The following is an 18383-nucleotide window of genomic DNA, read 5'->3' as shown; positions in this document are numbered from 1 at the left end:
TCCCGAACGAGGGGAGGGGTTAAAATGTCTGATGGCCAGGCAGGACACTCCTGCTTCCCAAAACGCGGAGGCACTTATGCACACCATGCAAGGGGAGGGCCGCACACTGGAACTGCACGCTCCTTTCTCCCACAGATCCGAACCACCACATGTCAGTAGCACAGGGGACACAGAGGGGGAGGGCAATCCCAGGTGGGGAGCTTGGGAGACGCAGACCCAAGGAGCCCTCCGGGAATCGGAAGCAATTGTCCAGAGGAAGGAGGAGGATGTAGAACGGTGGGAAGGGATAAAGAGAGTTCTAATAGAGGCACCAGTATTAGCTCTCCCAGACCTCCAAAAGCCATTCCATTTGTATGTCACGACGGCGGGCCAAGCGGCAGTGGGAGTACTTGCCCAGAAGAGAGGGGGGCGCTACCAACCGGTGGCCTATTTAAGCAGGACTCTGGAACCAGTAGTAAGAGGGTGGCCCTCATGCATACAAACAGTAGCAGCAGCAGCGGAGTTAGTCCTAGAGAGTAGGAAACTAACCTTTGGAGGGGCGTTGATAGTACACAGCCCACATCAGATAGGTGCGGTAATGACAGGGGCGGCGCCTACCTGGATGACGGATAAGCGCCTTGTTAAGTATGAGGGGATACTCAGAACTGGGTCCGATATCACCATAGGAACGGACAGGAATTTGAACCCAGCAGAGTTCCTAAGGGGAGAAAGGAAGGAATGGGAACCAGATGAACATGATTGCCTGAGGGATATAGAGATGATGGCCAAAGTGAGGGAAGATTTGAGGGAAGAGGCGCTGGAGACCGGAGAAAGATGGTTTGTGGATGGGACAAGTTATGTGAGGGAAGGAAAAAGGAAATCAGGATATGCGGTGGTAAAGGAGGATGGGGAAATAATTGAGTCTGGGGCCTTACCAAATACCTGGTCCGCACAAAAGTGTGAGGTGATGGCCCTGACTCGAGCATTGGAACTTGGAGTAGGGTTAGATGTGACTATATGGACAGATTCCAGATATGCTTGGGGAGTAGTACACATTTTTGGTAGAACATGGAGGGAGCGGGGTTTCATCAAAGCAGATGGAAAACAGATCGAACACGTAGCCTTGCTCGAGCGGTTGTTAGAATCTCTGATGGGGCCTCGAAGGGTAGGCATTGTGCACATATTAGCTCATACCAAAGGAAACAGGCCGGAGGAACAGGGAAATGCTTGGGCAGACCTCAGGGCGCGGGAGGCAGCGGAAGGGGTAGCGAGGAAAGAAGTGATTCAGCAGTGTATTTTGCGGATACCAGTTGTGGATCCGCAGGACTTAAATAATCTCGCCTTCACCCCGAAGGAAAAGGAATACATGGAAAAAGAGGGATGGGAAAGGAAAGGAGACGGATGGGAAACTCCAGAGAGGCAGATAGTCCTTCCAAAATCGGCTATGTTGAATATATTGGAGAAAATACATGAGGGAAGCCATTTGGGCACTGAGGGAATGATCAATCTAGTGAAACCATTGTATTGGAGTAGGGACATGTGGCCAATGGCACATGCCATTGCATGGAAGTGTTTGATATGCCAAAAGGTTAACAAGGCAAGGGCAAAGAAGACCGAGAGAGGTGGGCGGCCCCTGGCGGTGTGGCCGTTCCAGAGAGTCCAGGTAGACTTTACCGAGCTGCCCGAAAGGGGAGGGCAGAAGTATTTATTGGTGTTCAAAGATCACCTAACTGGATGGGTTGAAGCCTTCCCTAGCCGCAGAGCCACGGCTCAGGTGGTCAGCAAAGCTATCCTAGAGCATATCCTTCCCCGCTATGGAGTAGTGGAAGCAATGGATTCAGATAGGGGAACTCATTTCACCCAAATGGCAATGCAGGAGGTAATGAAGTCAGTAGGAATCACCTGGAACTTCCATACCCCCTGGCACCCAGAGAGCAGTGGGAAAGTGGAACGGGCAAATGGAGAAATAAAAAAACACCTAACCAAACTGTATCTGGAGAATGGGTTGCCCTGGACACAGAACCTTCCACTGGCATTGTTAAGAATGAGGGTGGCACCTCGGAAGGATACTGGCTTGTCCCCGTTTGAAATGATGATGGGTCACCCTTACTTGGCTGCCCTAGGGAATCCTCAAATTGAATTCAGGGATCAGTTTACCAGGAAATATTTGCAGTCACTGCCCCAGTCTCTGTTATCTTTCCACAGACAAGGCATACTAGCACAGCGGCCCCCACTCTTGGAGCAACAGCACAGCTTCCAACCTGGGGATCTGGTCCTGATAAAAGCTTGGCGGACGGAGAAATTCAGCCCGAGCTGGGAAGGCCCATACCAGGTCCTGCTCACAACTGAATCAGCAGTGCGGACCAGGGAACATGGGTGGACCCACTACCATCGGGTAAAAAGAGCTCCACCTGAAAGTTGGACGGCGACGACTAGTCCAGACAACCCGCTGAAAGTGACACTCACTAAATCAGGAACCAGGATCCAGCAGGACACACCGAGACTGTAAAGCAAATGTGTTTGTTCTGTACTTGTGTGTGCTTTTTCGAATGCTGTTGTTGTGCACATTGTGAGGGGTGTGTGCTGTGTGTGCATTGTACAGAAGAGTGTAACATTGTTTTCATAGAAGACATCATCCTTCAACATTGTAAGATAGCATTAGGAGGAAAGGTCCAGTGTGAGCTGGCAGAGAGTCCAACAGTGCGGCAGGCATTGGAGTATCTGTCCCCCGAAAGGGCCCCATTCTTTCTGAGTAAGAGGGTATAGGATGTGGGAAGAACCCTGGAATCATTGGTATTGGTGGATGGGGGTGGTATGTACGGGATTGTTGACATGGATGATAACTTATTTTTGTTGGCATGAAAGGGATCGAATATGTGGAAGAAGAAGGGGCGTCCTAATACCACCAGGCGTGTTGGCTTTGTTCTGTCTGTTCCTTCCAACCATCCCCGCTCAATCAGAACCCCAGTGCACTGAATGCATTCAAGCAACCCGAACAGGCAGTAAGGTCACACAGACCTTGATGTATTATAATGTGGCCCCAGAATGTGTTCAGCAATTAAGTCCTTGTGTCCATAACCAAACTCAGTACTATAGGTGTAAAGTAAAAGGGAATAAGACAGAGTGTTATGAGCCCCTGGCTGTGGGACCCATAACTTCCAGTATATATATATATATATATATATGGATACAAGGGCGGGACCGCCAATAAAGCCAGTGAGAGGAGTAACATGTTCAAAATAGCCCAGAATCGACAAGGATATATAGCGCATAACACAACGAGGGGAGAGGGCAAGGTTGTGGTTTGCTTTGATGCCTGTGCTGCCATAGATAAGGGCCAGGGACCTAACGGGAGAGCTGGAGTTTGGTGTGGGAATCACGGACGGGAACAGTCCTATCTGCAGGAAGGGAAATATCTGTTCAAGCACATCCAGGGCAGCAATATGGGGGGGGTGGCTCCTATCATTATTGGTATACGGAGGGAGTCCACACACAGCCCACCTATAAGGGACCTGAGGGGATAAATTTGACTAGAGGAGCAGCATCCACCGATTGTTCGACGGGGAAGTGCAACCCTTTAATCCTTTTCTGCTTTTGTATGCCCTGCTTGCTACAATGCTTACAGTCAATGATGGAAAGAATGATGGATAGGGCAGTTCCCCCCCGCATAATGATGCTAATGCAGGTTTATAAGCCCCTCCCAACAGGTGCGCCAGAAGGAAGTCTGGAAAAAGAGGAGGAAGGAGATTACCAGGACTTATTATGTGAGTTCGAGTCAAGATACAAAAAAAAGAGGGGGGATTGTGAGAGTGAGTGATGAAACAGGATGTGTCTCGAACTCAGTAGAATAGAACAGGATGCCTGTCAGCTCAGTAGAATAGAACAGGATGCCTGTCAGCTCAGTAGAATAGAACAGGATGCCGTGTCAGCTAAATTAGAGTAGAAATAAGGAAGTATAGCCCATGCTTCCTAATAAGGTTAGCTTTAGAATAGAGAGTGTAGATTGGTTAATGTATTAGAAATGTGTCTTTCTCTGATAGATAGATTGTAAGCCAAGCCTCTAAGGAGGGGCGTCAGCAATAGGGTTATAAGCCTCAGCTTATGTGTGGATCGGGGCTCTTCGCACCACTCAGGTCGTGGAGCCCGCCTTTGCAAACGCGTTACAATAAAGAGGAAGTGGTAAGACTTACTTCGGTGTCTCCTTGTCTGATTGCAAGTCCACGCAAGTGACTTCTCACAACCTTTAAATCCCTAAACGGCCTTGGTCCTGTATACCTGAAGGAGTATCTCCACTCACATCGTTCAGCCTGGACACAGGTCCAGTTCTGAGGACTTTCTGGCAGTTCCCTCACTGCAAGAAGTGAAGTTACAGGGGACCAGGAAAAGGGCCTTCTTGGTAGTGACACCCACAGTCATATGTCAAGGAAATAAACAATTATCTGACTTTTAGAAGACATCTGAAGGCAACCCTATATAGGGAAGTTTTAAACGTTTGATGTTTTCCGGATTTGTGGCAGGTTTACTCATTAGCCTTTTCTTCTCCCAAAGACTTTGGGGCAAAATCCTAAAAAAAGTGAACAACCGTATCTAGGCGAACCCCAACAACTCTCACCACCAAAGGAACGCAAACAAACAAACAAACAGCAGAGAACCTACACAAGCAACGCTGACAAAACAAAAAACCCACATACATTAAGCAAAATGGAAACATCATCACCAAAATGGAAACATCATCTACATCCCCCATCTACCTCTTTCCCCCTTTCTTCCCAATGTCTCAACAAATAAAACTGATTTGTAAAGATGTTACGAGAGACATTGCATATATTTTTGTAAATCAAGAAAATCTTTAATAATAAAATCAAATCTGGCCCTCTTTGAAAAAAAGTTTGGACACCACTGAAGCTACCGGTATGAGATTGCATTCTGCTGAAGACTGCTAAAAGAAGTCAAACCAGTTGTTATGTAAATGTCCCTGCCTAGTCTCCTTTAAGTATCTCTTTGCATATCTAAAGAGTACAGGTAACTGGTTCTCCCAAAAGCCAGGAGATAAGGGGGGGGCACCCTCACTCACTTGGATGGAGTTGGTAGACTCTGAAGGGCCAGTACTTTTATTTAAGACACACATAATTGATATGAAAACAGTTGTATTCAAATACACAGCACATTGTATAGAGGGGCATAAAGTGAGACACAGGCAGGGGGCCCCATGGGCGTGTAGCTTGCAAACTGTTATCAAATGTCTGCCTTTCTCTACACGCCCAGTAAAGGAGGAGGGGAGTACAAGCTGGGTTCACAGGACCAGATAAGGGAGAAGGGTGTATTGCATTTGGAAAACATGTGTTTTTGTAGTTAAGGAAATAAGGTGTTGGCCTGTTTTTGACTGTATAAAAGTATTGTAACTCCACAATTCAGTGTGCAGGTTGCGAGCTGATTGCACTGCACCATTTGGTTAGCATATGCTGAACAAATAAATCTTGTTGTATCCTGCCTGGCATGTTGCCTCTTTGTGTGGTTCCATTGCTCCTAATACCCGGGTGGGACTTAGGTCCTACATTTCTGGGGGCTCGTCCGGGATTTGTACAGGACATTTGGACCCACACAAGGGCAGGTCCGACCTCCCCGGTCCGGTTGGGGGCCGCGGAGCCGCTGCTTGATGTTTCAGCGCGCACCAGCTGCTTGTGGCTGGGAAACTGAAAGCAAGTATCCGCGATCGCTGCCGTGCCGTGGACAAGCGGAGTGACAAGGAATGGAGCCGGCTGAAGGAAAGAGACTGTCTCAACCCCGCAGGACGGGTGAGTAAGGGACCCCGCAGCAGAGGTAGGGGCAAGAGGCCTGATCAGCCTCATGGAAGTGGTCTAGTAGGCACGCAGTAGAGGTAAGACGTGACCGAACCATCCTTCCATAAGGGACGGAGTAAAACGCGTAAAGGTAAACGCGTAAAGGTAAACGCGTAAGGTAAAAATAAATTTAAATAAATAAATAAAATAAAATAAAATAAAAATGGGAAGGTAAAAGGGAACCAGGTTAGGTTGGGAGGCTGTTTGTGTGAGGCGCCTATATGCATGGAGTGTGAAAGAGTGGGGGACCGTAGAGGAAACCCAAAACTGAGTGTGGGTCTCTGCCTTGGCAGAGACCGGACTGGGCAGTAGTGCGTTTCCTGCGTGTGGGCGACCACCCAGGCCACGAAACCCAGGTGCGAGTGTGTGAGTGCAGTGAATAATTGAGGTGAAGGGAAAATGGGGGGAGGCTCATCAACCCCAGTGTATAAGAGTTTGATGGAACAAGCAAATTCCTTAAAATGAAGGAAAGATATATATATGGTTATATGTTACATGTTGTCTGTTATGTGTGTTTGTTAAGTATATGTGAGTCTGTTCCTTGTCTCTGTCAAAAGGCCAGACAGAAACCCATAAATAATTAGAGAAAAATCCAGCCTGAGAGTCTGTATGTTAGAGATCTTTGTTTTTTTCTTGAAGTAAATAAGAGCTGTACTCAAAACTGAAAATGTTCAAGGGATTTGTTTAAATTTGGCCATAATATCCACAGATAGTTATAATCGCAAGCTTGCTCTAAAAATTTTAGTTTAAAGAAGCCATGTTGGACCTGATCAATCTTAAACATGGCAATGTAAGAATGAGGTGTGCAAATGTTTTGTTATTTGAGAAGGGCTCCAAAATAGAGTCTTCCTCTAAGTGGTAGAAAGGAAAGGAAAGAATTCCTGTACGTGTTAAACTGTATTCTGAGAGGGGGATTGCCCCCCCTTGCAATTAACGAGGAAAGAAATTTGGAACTTATGGGGAATGTTTAGTTGGAATTGAGTTTATGAGAGAGCTAATCTACCGTCATGTTCTCTTCTACTTTGAAATGTGCTGTGAATTTAGCCTAATGTTTTTAATACGGCGTGCCTTCTAGGAAAATATTATTAAAGGTAGAGGCTCCATAGCCAGCAATTGTCTACCTGAATCCAGTTTTGGCTTTGGTTCAATTGGGCAGAAGGGCTCCTACAGTTTCTGTGAGAGCAGCCAGGATTTACTAATAAGTAAACTTACTCCCAAGTAAGCTTCCTTTCATGGGAAAGCTAAAAGGGAGGGGGGAAAGTATTGCTAGGAACTCCATTTGGTGTGAAAAGTACTCACCCCTTTTCAGTTTCTGTATGTGCTTATTTAACCCTTAAGTTACTCATATCCTTTACGTTAGGCGTACCATGCAAATGAGGATGATTCTTCTCTAGAAAATTTACCCAACTTGGGTATCTTATGTGTTATAAGCATCCCTTAGACTTTTTAGTTTAAGGAAGTAAAAATTCCGTCTTGAACTGTTTATCTTAAGGGTTGTTAAAGGCTTCTATATAAATATTGGTATTTTTATCTTCCCCTTCTTTTTTTCCTAGTACACTTGTGTGCTTGCATGATAGGGCATAGCCTGGGATTCCTTTCCCAGTTTCATGTCTGTATTTAAATGTATGTGTCTCTCTGGTAACACAAATCTTGCTGTGAACCCTGTATTTTAGAGCAGTGGTTCCCAATTAGCTAATTACTGAGGACCCCCTACTTTTGAAATTTTTGATAACTCTATGGTAGTTACCTCTGCAAAGCAAGTTTTTGAACAAAATGTGGGGTAGCTCCTAATAAGCAATGGATTTTAGGGATACTAAAAAAACAGACTAGGGCTGGGTGATAGCTGGTTTTCAACAACATGGTATATCAGCAGCTTAGCATCATGATATCCTGATAAACCATGATGTGTGCTCCCCCCCAAATATGGACCAGGCGGTGGTAGGGGGTAGGGGGAAGTCTAACAGAGACCTCACCCCTCGCTGGCTCATGCTGGAGGCAAGGTGGGGGTTAAACTTCCCACTTGAGGGGAATGCAACTGCATACCTCTCAATGGAGAACTGGGACAGAGCTTGCATTTCCCCAGCTGAGCAGCCGCAATCCCACACCTGCTTGCGTGCAGAGGGACTCAGGAGGCAGCAGTTTCACCCATGATACACCGCTGAGTGAAGCCGTAGTTGCAGTCTGTCCCTCATGCTGGTCCTGGGCAATGTATCAGCCAGGCCTAGTGGGGTTGAGGGAAGGAGCAGCCACAGAGGTTGGATGAGGGGGGAGGAAGCAGAGTCACTTCCACCACATGGTTTGAGTGGAAGGGGATGAGGGGGTACCGGTACTTCAAGCCGCCATCAGCAGGGCAGCGAGCGGTGGCAGCCAGTGAAGATGCATGCCCACTGTGGCTGCTGCTGCTTTTCTTGCTGATTAAGAAAGGCTGCTTTGCCTCAGTGAGAAGGGAAGGTAGTGCCATGGTGCCTTGAAGTGAGGATGATCTGTCAGTGTGAGGGGAAGGCAGGGTTTCGCAATCGGCTGCCCTGTTTTCCCTCAGCCTGAGGAGTGAAACATTGCTATGTATTGGCAGGTCAAAAAAAAAAAATTATTGCGATGGATTTCAAAACTGATTCTGGCCAATCTATTGAAAAACCACACAGCGATATAACAGACCAATGGGAACCATTGTTTAGAGGGTCAGATTGGATGACCTTAGGTCCCTTCCAATTCTGTTAGTTTATGGCTAGGTGGAAGGCAACGTGTCTGCAAGCCTACAAATCTCTTGCTGAGTAGGGGAGTTAAATGGTGGATTGTGCAGTGAAGGTGCTAGGTAGGTAGAAGGAGAAAGAGAGAATGTGTCTGCAAGCAAGGAAAAGTGAGTTTAAATTCTGGTGGTGTAGTATAATGGGCTGAATCTGGTCAAGCATTGGTTTTCAGAGTTTGGAATGGAATTTAAGAAATGGTGTTTAGAAAGAAGTGGAGTTGGTATATCATGCATTGAGATGAGTATCCAAAGAGTTTTCACCATGTTGTCAGCAATTTTTGTGTACTGCAAAGTTTAGGCACACACGAATTCATAATTAGGTTTTGGCCATTCTACCCATACATAAGGGGGCAAGGAATTTAGTTTGCCCATGGCTGTAATTATTAAATTTATGAAATTCTGATTCTGGTCATTTCACCCGTACATAAGGGAGTGGATGATTTTCCGCCAATGACCAGAAATAGAGCACACAAATAATAATCCACATTTGTGTAATTTTGGAATAGAAATCTGTACCCCAAAACTTGTAGAAAAAGGAGGCAAAATAAATCCCAATTTCCTTTGCCTGGGGTATATGTCTGTTTGGTGCAAGAAACAAGAAATAGTGTAGCAAATTATATTAGGACTCCAAACTAGGAAAATGGATTTAAACTGGCTTTGGAAATTTTTTGCTAGGTTTCTGTTTTTTTGTTTGAAATCTAACCCTATTTTTAAAATCTATTCCTCACCTTTCCCTTCCTTTATTCAAATGATGATTTAGCCAAGAGCATTTTAAATGGTACAATAGATTTGCTGAAATAAGAACTCTGTACATGCACAGAGGCTATGTCAGCTTGAAGAGAAAGAGAAAGGAGCAAAATGAAGTTTTAATTAAGAGGTTGCCAAGTTCCAAAATCTAACATGCCAAATTCTTTCCACAGGTATAAATATCAGAGTATTCCTACTATAAGTCTGTCTAATAATGATATTCCCTTTCAAACAGGATGAATGAAGGAAAAAAAAATACAGGATGGGTGATGCCTGGCTTGAGAGCAGTGCATGTAAAAAGGATATGGGAGTCTTGGTGGACCATAGACTTGACATGGGTCAGCAGTGTGGTGCAGCAGCTAAAAAGAGGGCCGATGCAATTCTGAGCTGCATAAATAGGAGTATAGCATCTAGATCAGGGGAAGTAATGGTGCCACTGTATTCTGCTCTGGTCAAACCTCACCTGGGGTGCTTTGTCTGGTTCTGGGCACCACAGTTCGGGAGGGATACTGACAAGCTGGAATGTGTCCAAAAGAGGGCAACCAAAGTGGTCAAAGGCCTGGAAACGATGCCTAATGAGGAACGGCTTGGGGAGCTGGGTGTGTTTGGCCTGGAGAAGAGAGGGTTAGGGGGTGATATGATAGCCATGTTCAAATATATAAAGGGATGTCGTGTGGAGGAGGGAGAAAGGTTGTTTTCTGCTGCTCTGGAGGGGCAGACATGGAGCAGTGGATTGGACTGCAGGAAAGAGGATTCTACCTAGACATTGGGAGGAACTTCCTGACAGTGGGAGCTGTTCGGCAGTGGAGTTTGCTGCAGGGGAGTGTGGTGGAGTCTCATTCTTTGGAGGTCTTTAAGCAGAGGCTTGACAGGCATGTGTCAAGAATGCTTTGATGGTGTTTCCTGCAGGGGCGTAGCCAGGATGAAAATCAGGGGGGGGCAAGGGGCGGGGAGCAAGGGGCGGGGCCAGGGGGCGGGGGCGGGGCCACATCGGAGCAGCCCGAAATCGGGCTGCTCCGACTCCCTCCTCCCTCTCCGCGATAGGAAGGGACGAGGGGGAGCCAGGATCAGCCCGAAATCGGGCTGCTCCGACTCCCTCCTCCCCCTCCACGATCGGAAGGGACGAGGGGGAGCCAGGATCAGCCCGAAATCGGGCTGCTCCGACTCCCTCCTCCCCCTCCGCGATAGGAAGGGACGAGGGGGAGCCAGGATCAGCCCGAAATCGGGCTGCTCCGACTCCCTCCTCCCCCTCCACGATCGGAAGGGACGAGGGGGAGCCAGGATCAGCCCGAAATCGGGCTGCTCCGACTCCCTCCTCCCCCTCCGCGATAGGAAGGGACGAGGGGGAGCCAGGATCAGCCCGAAATCGGGCTGCTCCGACTCCCTCCTCCCCCTCCACGATCGGAAGGGACGAGGGGGAGCCAGGATCAGCCCGAAATCGGGCTGCTCCGACTCCCTCCTCCCCCTCCGCGATAGGAAGGGACGAGGGGGAGCCAGGATCAGCCCGAAATCGGGCTGCTCCGACTCCCTCCTCCCCCTCCACGATCGGAAGGGACGAGGGGGAGCCAGGATCAGCCCGAAATCGGGCTGCTCCGACTCCCTCCTCCCCCTCCGCGATAGGAAGGGATGAGGGGGAGCCAGGATCAGCCCGAAATCGGGCTGCTCCGACTCCCTCCTCCCCCTCCACGATCGGAAGGGACGAGGGGGAGCCAGGATCAGCCCGAAATCGGGCTGCTCCGATCCCCTCCTCCCCCTCTGCAATCGCTGGGGCAGGTGGAGGGAAAGCCCCAGAGCCGCGCAAAGCGGTTGCCTGGCTTTCCCTCCGCCCGCCCCACAGCCAGCCGGCTAGAAGGGACGTCTCCCTTCTCCCTTGCTGGCTGTGGGGCGGAGGGAGGGAAAGCCAGCCAAACGCTTTGCTTTCCTGCCGCCCGCCCCACAGCCAGCCAGGGAGAAGGGAGACGGCACCGGGCGGGCAGTGGGGCAGGCTGGCCAGTGGCCCTGCTTCTAGGGGGGGCAATTGCCCCCTCCTGCCCCCCCTGCCTACGCCCATGGTTTCCTGCTTGGCAGTGGGTTGGACTCGATGGCCCTTGTGGTCTCTTCCAGCTCTGTGAATCTATGATTCTAGGATACACGAACCTCAAAGAGAATTCAGAACCATATAAGGAACTTGTGTCCTAATTAACAAAAAATTTTGTCCTTGTTTCTTCCACAGCCAAACTAGGTGAAGTAAATTAAACAGACAGCTTCCTCCCAAGAAGAAATTTCTATAATATTCTCCCTTTTTCTTGATTGTTATTATTATTTTCTAACTAATTGTGTCTTTAGACCCCAACCCCTGCAGGTCTATTTTCAAAGGATGTTTTACAGGAAATCAAAATGATAAATACCATCTCCTCACCAGCTAAGCAGCCTGCCAATGGACACAACAATTTATTCTCATAAAAGACTTGAGGAACTGAGTAATTGTATTATGAAGAACATTTTATCTCTTTGATCACAATCTAAGAAGGAAAGAACCTAGAAAACTATAACATTTCATCAAGGGTTAGAAAGCCCTTGTGCCCAAAAGGTTGGAGATACATGCAAAGTCAGCAAAAATTATCTCAAGTTCACCTGATTGCCTCAAGATATACAAATGGTGTAGAATTAATAATTTGTATGTTTTGTGTATTATGTGTTATTGTGTAGGAATGCTGAAATGTGTTGAATGGGACTGACAAAGGGGGAATTGTTGGGTGTAATAGTTTCTGTGTTTAATATTCTTTGTATAACGTATTATTGCTTACACCCCAATGGAGGATTCTCATGCATTTAATTACTTTAATAGATCAGTCCAAGATTTAGATTAGATCAATTTATGACCGCATTTCTTTCTCCCACCTGGAACTCTGCAGTGTACCAGCCTTCTCTACACATTTTTAGTTCATTTTATCAAGGAGAAGCTTCAGGATTCATGAAAGCCCAGATAACAGGATGCTTTGATTTAGCAGGAATGATCCCATACAGGGTTAAATTCACAATTGGACAGCAGCCCTTTCCAGAAAGGTTTGGAAAGTTAATGGGGCTAAATGACTTAGTTTTGATTGGACATGTATCCCAGGTGTAATGAACTTTCTTTGGTCCCCTTGGAACAACTGAGCAACTTTCCTATAAGTGCAAAACCAACGCCAAATAATGCATCCCATAGAAAGGTCAAGGCAAGAACATCTCTCTCACGACATGTTCAAAACCTGTCCAAAACCTATGGCAAGGCGAAAATGGTCAAAGGGAAGCCCTTCAAGGGATCCCCCAGGAATTGTTGCTATGGAATGCTGAAGGTCAAGAGACCAGAGTAAGCTAGATTGACACCTGGGAACATGCACACACAAAAAGGCAAAACAAACAGCATTTTCAGTTGCTGGTGGTCCTTCCTGTTAAATAAGCATAGCCCACTATTGAGAAAAAAAATGTTTTACCCAAGGTGCTAGAATTCCACAAGTAATATAGTATTGTGATAGCAGTATCCAGAGCATGTACCCTCTGTGCCAAAAACAATCCAAGGGCAGGGGTGCTGCCCCCACTGGGAATCCAGAGTGGAGGGTTCATCCCTATGGAAGAAGTGGTAGTAGATTTCACTACCACCAGCTAGAGGCTTCAGCCATTTTTAAGAGGCTGGCTCCCCTGGGTTGGAACCACATTATTGGATCCCATAGCCATTTTTTAACGTGTTCTTTGCTTAGTCCCATGTATTTGCTGATTGATCGAACAACCATGCCCCACATAATGGCCCTGTATCGAGGTATCCCTCCAGATGACGAGATTCCTCTCTTGGAGTGAAATCTGTCACAAAAAGAAAGGGGGAAATGAAGGGCCAGTACTTTTATTTAAGACACACATAATTGATATGAAAACAGTTGTATTCAAATACACAGCACATTGTATAGAGGGGCATAAAGTGAGACACAGGCAGGGGGCCCCATGGGCGTGTAGCTTGCAAACTGTTATCAAATGTCTGCCTTTCTCTACACGCCCAGTAAAGGAGGAGGGGAGTACAAGCTGGGTTCACAGGACCAGATAAGGGAGAAGGGTGTATTGCATTTGGAAAACATGTGTTTTTGTAGTTAAGGAAATAAGGTGTTGGCCTGTTTTTGACTGTATAAAAGTATTGTAACTCCACAATTCAGTGTGCAGGTTGCGAGCTGATTGCACTGCACCATTTGGTTAGCATATGCTGAACAAATAAATCTTGTTGTATCCTGCCTGGCATGTTGCCTCTTTGTGTGGTTCCATTGCTCCTAATACCCGGGTGGGACTTAGGTCCTACAACTCCAGTTTGCCAGGTAGAGCAATACCCTGACCCCTGACCCCACAGAGTCTTTTGGGGGGGGGTGCAGGAGGAGGAGAAGTCATTGCAGAAGCAGAAGTCATTGTGCAGATGCAATAATGCTTCTGAATAGTTGGAAACCACAGGAGGGGAGAGTGCTGTTGTGCTCAAATCCTGAATGCTGGTTTCTCGCAGGCTACTATGAGAGTAGGATACAGTACTTTGCCCCTCCTGAAAGCAGCCAGGTGTGAGGCCTAGGCCGCCCTGCCTCGCTGCGCCTGTGCCCGCCCCGGACGCCCGGCCGACGACGACGACGCTCCTCCCGAACTGCAGTACCGCGACCGGCCTTGAAGAGGCGCTGCGTCCCCGGCTTCGAGGCCTAGCAAACCCGCGAGCCTGTGTATTCCTACGCGACTCGCGCCTGGCCGAGAGCAGCGCGAACACGGAGACGAAAGGGTCGGAGGCGGCCGCCGCGGCGGTGAGGTAAAATCGAGCGCGGGGGTCTGAGGGCGGCGGCGGGGAGGGAAACAGGCCGCTCGCCTCCCTCGGCCGCCGGACAGCTAGGACACCTTCCTCGGGCCTCATTCCGCCCCCTTCGGAGGCCGGCCGGGGAAATGCCTCGACGATGAGCGGGGCTCACGGCTTCCCCTCAGCCCCCTTCCCTTTGTGTCGCCCTTGCCCCCCCCCCCCGTTTTCCCAGAGGCGGGAGCGGGGCTCGCTCCTCACTGTCGTTTGTCGAGCAGCAGCGCCCTGAGCGTGTGCAGAGTGCCCGCACTTTTCGCCTCGCCGCTCCTCGGCCCGCGGGAATGTGGCAAGGGAGGCTGTCTGTGTCTCTTCCCCATGGAGAGGTGTTTGTTTTGTTGGTTTGTTTTACATTCTCATTTATTTATTTTTAGATTTGAAGGTGTGCGAATACTTCAAAGGCCCATCGTCAGAGTTTTCTGCCGTTTCCCAGTCTTTCATAGACCGAGCTCGGGCAAAGCGCCTCTCGACCATTATAAAACCAGCAGATCCATTTTCGGGATCTGGATTTTAGCAGAGATCAAGCGCCTCTTCCTTAATTGCTTATCAGTGTAAACGGAGGTGTATAAAAAGCTGAAAACATGGCTGCAATGCAATACAAATAAACAAACAAATAAAAAATCTTTCCAAGACTTGCTATGTTCTGTTTTCTGGACTATCAATTTTTTTGCAAGTGTAAAGAACTCCAAAAGTTCTTACAACTACCTAATTATAAGGCATTTTTCAATTTAATTGCTTGAACTGTAGTACAAGGAAAACAAAACACAAAGAGTGCCCGACTAATATTAAGAGTGTCTCTCTAACTTTATTATTTTGTTTAAATTTTGTAGTAAGCTTTAATGCTCTTTTCAAGTTTATTTTTTTATCATGGAAATACTTTCATTTGTATGCAGCTTTTCCATTTAAATATGGTCAGAGCTCACAACAGAACATAAATTCCAATCAATAAATCCTTACAATAACAATGAATTACTAAATCTTTTCAAAAACAACCCAGCCAGATGGGTGGGGTATAAATAATGAAATATTAATACTCATTATTAAATAACTTGATTATATGAACATTATATAACATTTAAAAATCACCCTAAATCAAACTATCAATATTTAAAAGCATGTTAATTAATGACTAATCGGTGCAATTGTAAGTGCACAGTTTGTACAGCTTAAAATAAGCACATGCTCATCCTGAGTTTCAGCAAAAAGCAAAACAACCCTGAACCAAAAAAATACGTGGTTTCCTGATATTAATATGTGGAGGCAACAAATGACGTTTTAAAGACAGGTGACATATTTAAGACCAGGTTTTAATTTCGTTGCCAGACAGGTTGGGTAGATAACCATGTTGCAATTAAAACTCTCAAGTCCTCAGATGAAGATGGAGAAGATGAGCCCTACTTTAAATTGTTTTGCCTTTTTAAAAAGTTTCTCTTCCCCCCTTGATGCTAGCTTGGGTAATAATTTTTAGGAGGGGTAGTTGAACATGCATGTAAACATGCAAAAGTTCCCTTCTCTTTGTTTTTTTAAATTTAAGTTTTGAATACCGGTAATCTGTTCCTCTTCCCCAAATGTCTGACAGGTAGCCATAATCTATTGAGCAAATAAGCCGTTGTAAAACAAGTCATTTGATTAATGTTACATACTGTAGTTATAAAGCAGCTAAACATTTACTGGTATGTATTTGCTGTAGGGGAAACACTCTTGGGAAACATACATCTGTGGAAAACATTGTTATTCTATGACATGATCTTATTTTCCAGGTTTATATTCACAGGTACCTTGTGTGCTTTTGTTAACCTACCATGCTTGGTGAAAAGTTCATAATAGGTTTTTCTGCTAGGAGAGCAGCAATGAGTGAGAATGTTTTACACGGATTACTTAGTGAGTTCTGTTGGTGCTAAAACAAATCTGTATAAGTGGGCTCAAGGGTAAAACTCTGAACACTTATTTGCTGCGCTTATGCATGAGTCATCATAATCTGTTAAGCAGGCACCCCTCTACAAGTAGATTCACTGATTATTTAATTTAACAAGGTTTAGTCTGCCATTCAGGGCTCTCACAAGATAGTTTACAAAATTCTCAAATTAATAAAAATACAGTTATGAAAAACAGAAAAATCAGCAGTAGCTAAATATTTTTCCCCAGGTGCAGCACAATTCGCAGGCACACTTTTTTCAGGTGCAGCACAATGCAGGGTTAAATTAATGTGTCATCAGGGTTATTCAAGACCACCCATGATAAGGCTATGTGTATTTGTTTGCAAAGGGTGTTCAAAAGGTGTGGAGCTACTATTAATAAACCTCTGTCCCAGGGAATTGCTTGCCTAATGGTTCTGACTGGTGGATTGGAGAGCAAGGCCTCTGTTGTACATCATAATGCTTGGGCAGGCTTATGCATGTGTAGGTGGTCCTTCAAATAACGTGGTCTCAAGCCATGCAGGGTTTTAACATTCAAAACCTTTAATTGGGCCCAGAAATAATTAGGCTGCAGTTCTCATGTCCCCCCAAAATGCCACATGTCAGAGGAAATGTTGAGTCTGAAATAGCAGTTTCAGCTCGATGGAAGGACTGAATGCCATTGCAATAGGTTATATTCTTGAATGAGAATGTTTGGTCTAGGACAAATATGACATACGTGTGTGTAGCTATCTGAGAAGAGCAATGCATAAAAACAATAAATATGAGATAGTTATTGGTAGGAAGATGGTTTACATTCCACTGCTGAATATAAACAACTGATTTGTCTGCAGCTAACCTCCCCAGAATTGAAGTGTGTGACAGCACATCCTGGCAAGGAAAAATTTAAATAAAATCCACTTCTGTATATACCAGTATGCTCTGAATTTAATTGCATTTGAATTCTGAGCCTTCCTGATTTTTTCTCGTTGCAGGTTAATGAACCTTCATGAACCAAAGGAGCGAACTCCAGACTGGATGATACACACAGGAGTTTCAAACAGAAGTGTGGCCTGATGTACTTCCTGGTATTAACTTTGTTTTGGCAATTTATCTGAAACTGATGAAATGTGGAAATAGGGGACCAGCTAATTTTATCTTTATCAAATGTAAAGGTATGCTCCTGAAAGTGAGTAAATATTTGTGTTTAATTCCTAAAGTACTCTTGTTTTCTGTGTACCCTGTACTAATTAATGTGTGCTTTAGTATAGTTTTGCTCTACTAGTATAGTATGTGTTGTCATAGCATTGATGCTATGGATAATCCTGAGAAGCTTGCAGTTTTGTGAATGCTTACTTAAATTTAAAATATCTGCCATACAATGTAAGATTTAGGCACTACTCTAGAGTCTGAAATGTTCTTGAATTTTGTTTATTATGAAGATTGTGTTTATTATGACTCTTGACAACTTGAAAGATAGGATGAAGAAAGTTAGCAGACTTTGCCAATAAAATGTTTTTCACTTACAGTTTAGAACTAGACTTTAGAGTTTAAAAAAAATTAAAGAAAGAATGTCACAACTTTGGTGTACACCAAAGAGTTTGGAAAAAGGTGACTCAATTGCGTGTTTGAAAATACATGTCTCCATTCTAGGTTCATTGTTTCTGAACTGAATATGTGCTGCGTACAAAGAACACTGCCTTGCTCATGACATAACCAGTGTTATGTAGATGAAATAAAATCCGAGGGGAAATATATTTTGGAGAAAAAAATGCCAAAGAAAAAGAAAAATCTTGGTGTGAGCCCATCAAGAAAGAGCATAAACTCAGAAGCGACGCCTGCTGCATCTGCTGACTTGGTACCGCCTTTGGTAGATCTAACAATGTTACAAACACCGCATGGGATTGATAAAGAAGAACTCTTCAGCAGTCTTTCAGAAATGTTTTCTGACTTAGATCCTACTGTCATTTACATGGTGCTATCTGAATGTGATTTCAGAGGTAAATCAATTTTTTAAAATATTGTCAGCATTTGTGTTTAATGCAGTGATAAGGTGAGAGAGGTGACAACATGGGGTATCAAGGGAAAAGGCATGGTTGATTGACTGGAACCCTGAACAGCAGGAACACTCCATATTAGAACATTTTGTCACAACAGCCACTTGTTAATAAACAATGCACAAGTTCACAAACCACTTCCTAATAGTTACCCCAATTAGCTCAGGGCATTGCTCTTTGGCCCTTCTTCCTGCAGATTTGCTTGCCTCTTACTGGCACTAATTATGTTACACAGCCTGACATCAGGCATTACATCTTGGGGAATCTAACATAATGGCTGGGTAAGCTAGTCAA

General features: G+C 45.6%; 1 protein-coding gene across 1 annotated transcript in view; it reads left to right on the top strand.

Moving 5' to 3' along the window:
• The first annotated feature begins 13871 nt into the window (after positions 1–13871).
• N4BP2 (NEDD4 binding protein 2) overlaps positions 13872–18383 on the top strand; it is a 28078-nt gene continuing 23566 nt past the window's right edge. The window contains 3 exon segments of the mRNA XM_035111921.2: positions 13872–14098; positions 17028–17221; positions 17686–18032. Coding sequence (XP_034967812.2) covers positions 17804–18032 — 229 coding nt within the window. The 5' untranslated portion in view covers positions 13872–14098; positions 17028–17221; positions 17686–17803.

The sequence above is a fragment of the Zootoca vivipara genome, chromosome 9 (genome assembly GCF_963506605.1).
Source record: "Zootoca vivipara chromosome 9, rZooViv1.1, whole genome shotgun sequence".
Lineage (NCBI taxonomy): Eukaryota > Metazoa > Chordata > Lepidosauria > Squamata > Lacertidae > Zootoca > Zootoca vivipara.
This window is presented reverse-complemented; position numbering and strand designations above follow the sequence as displayed.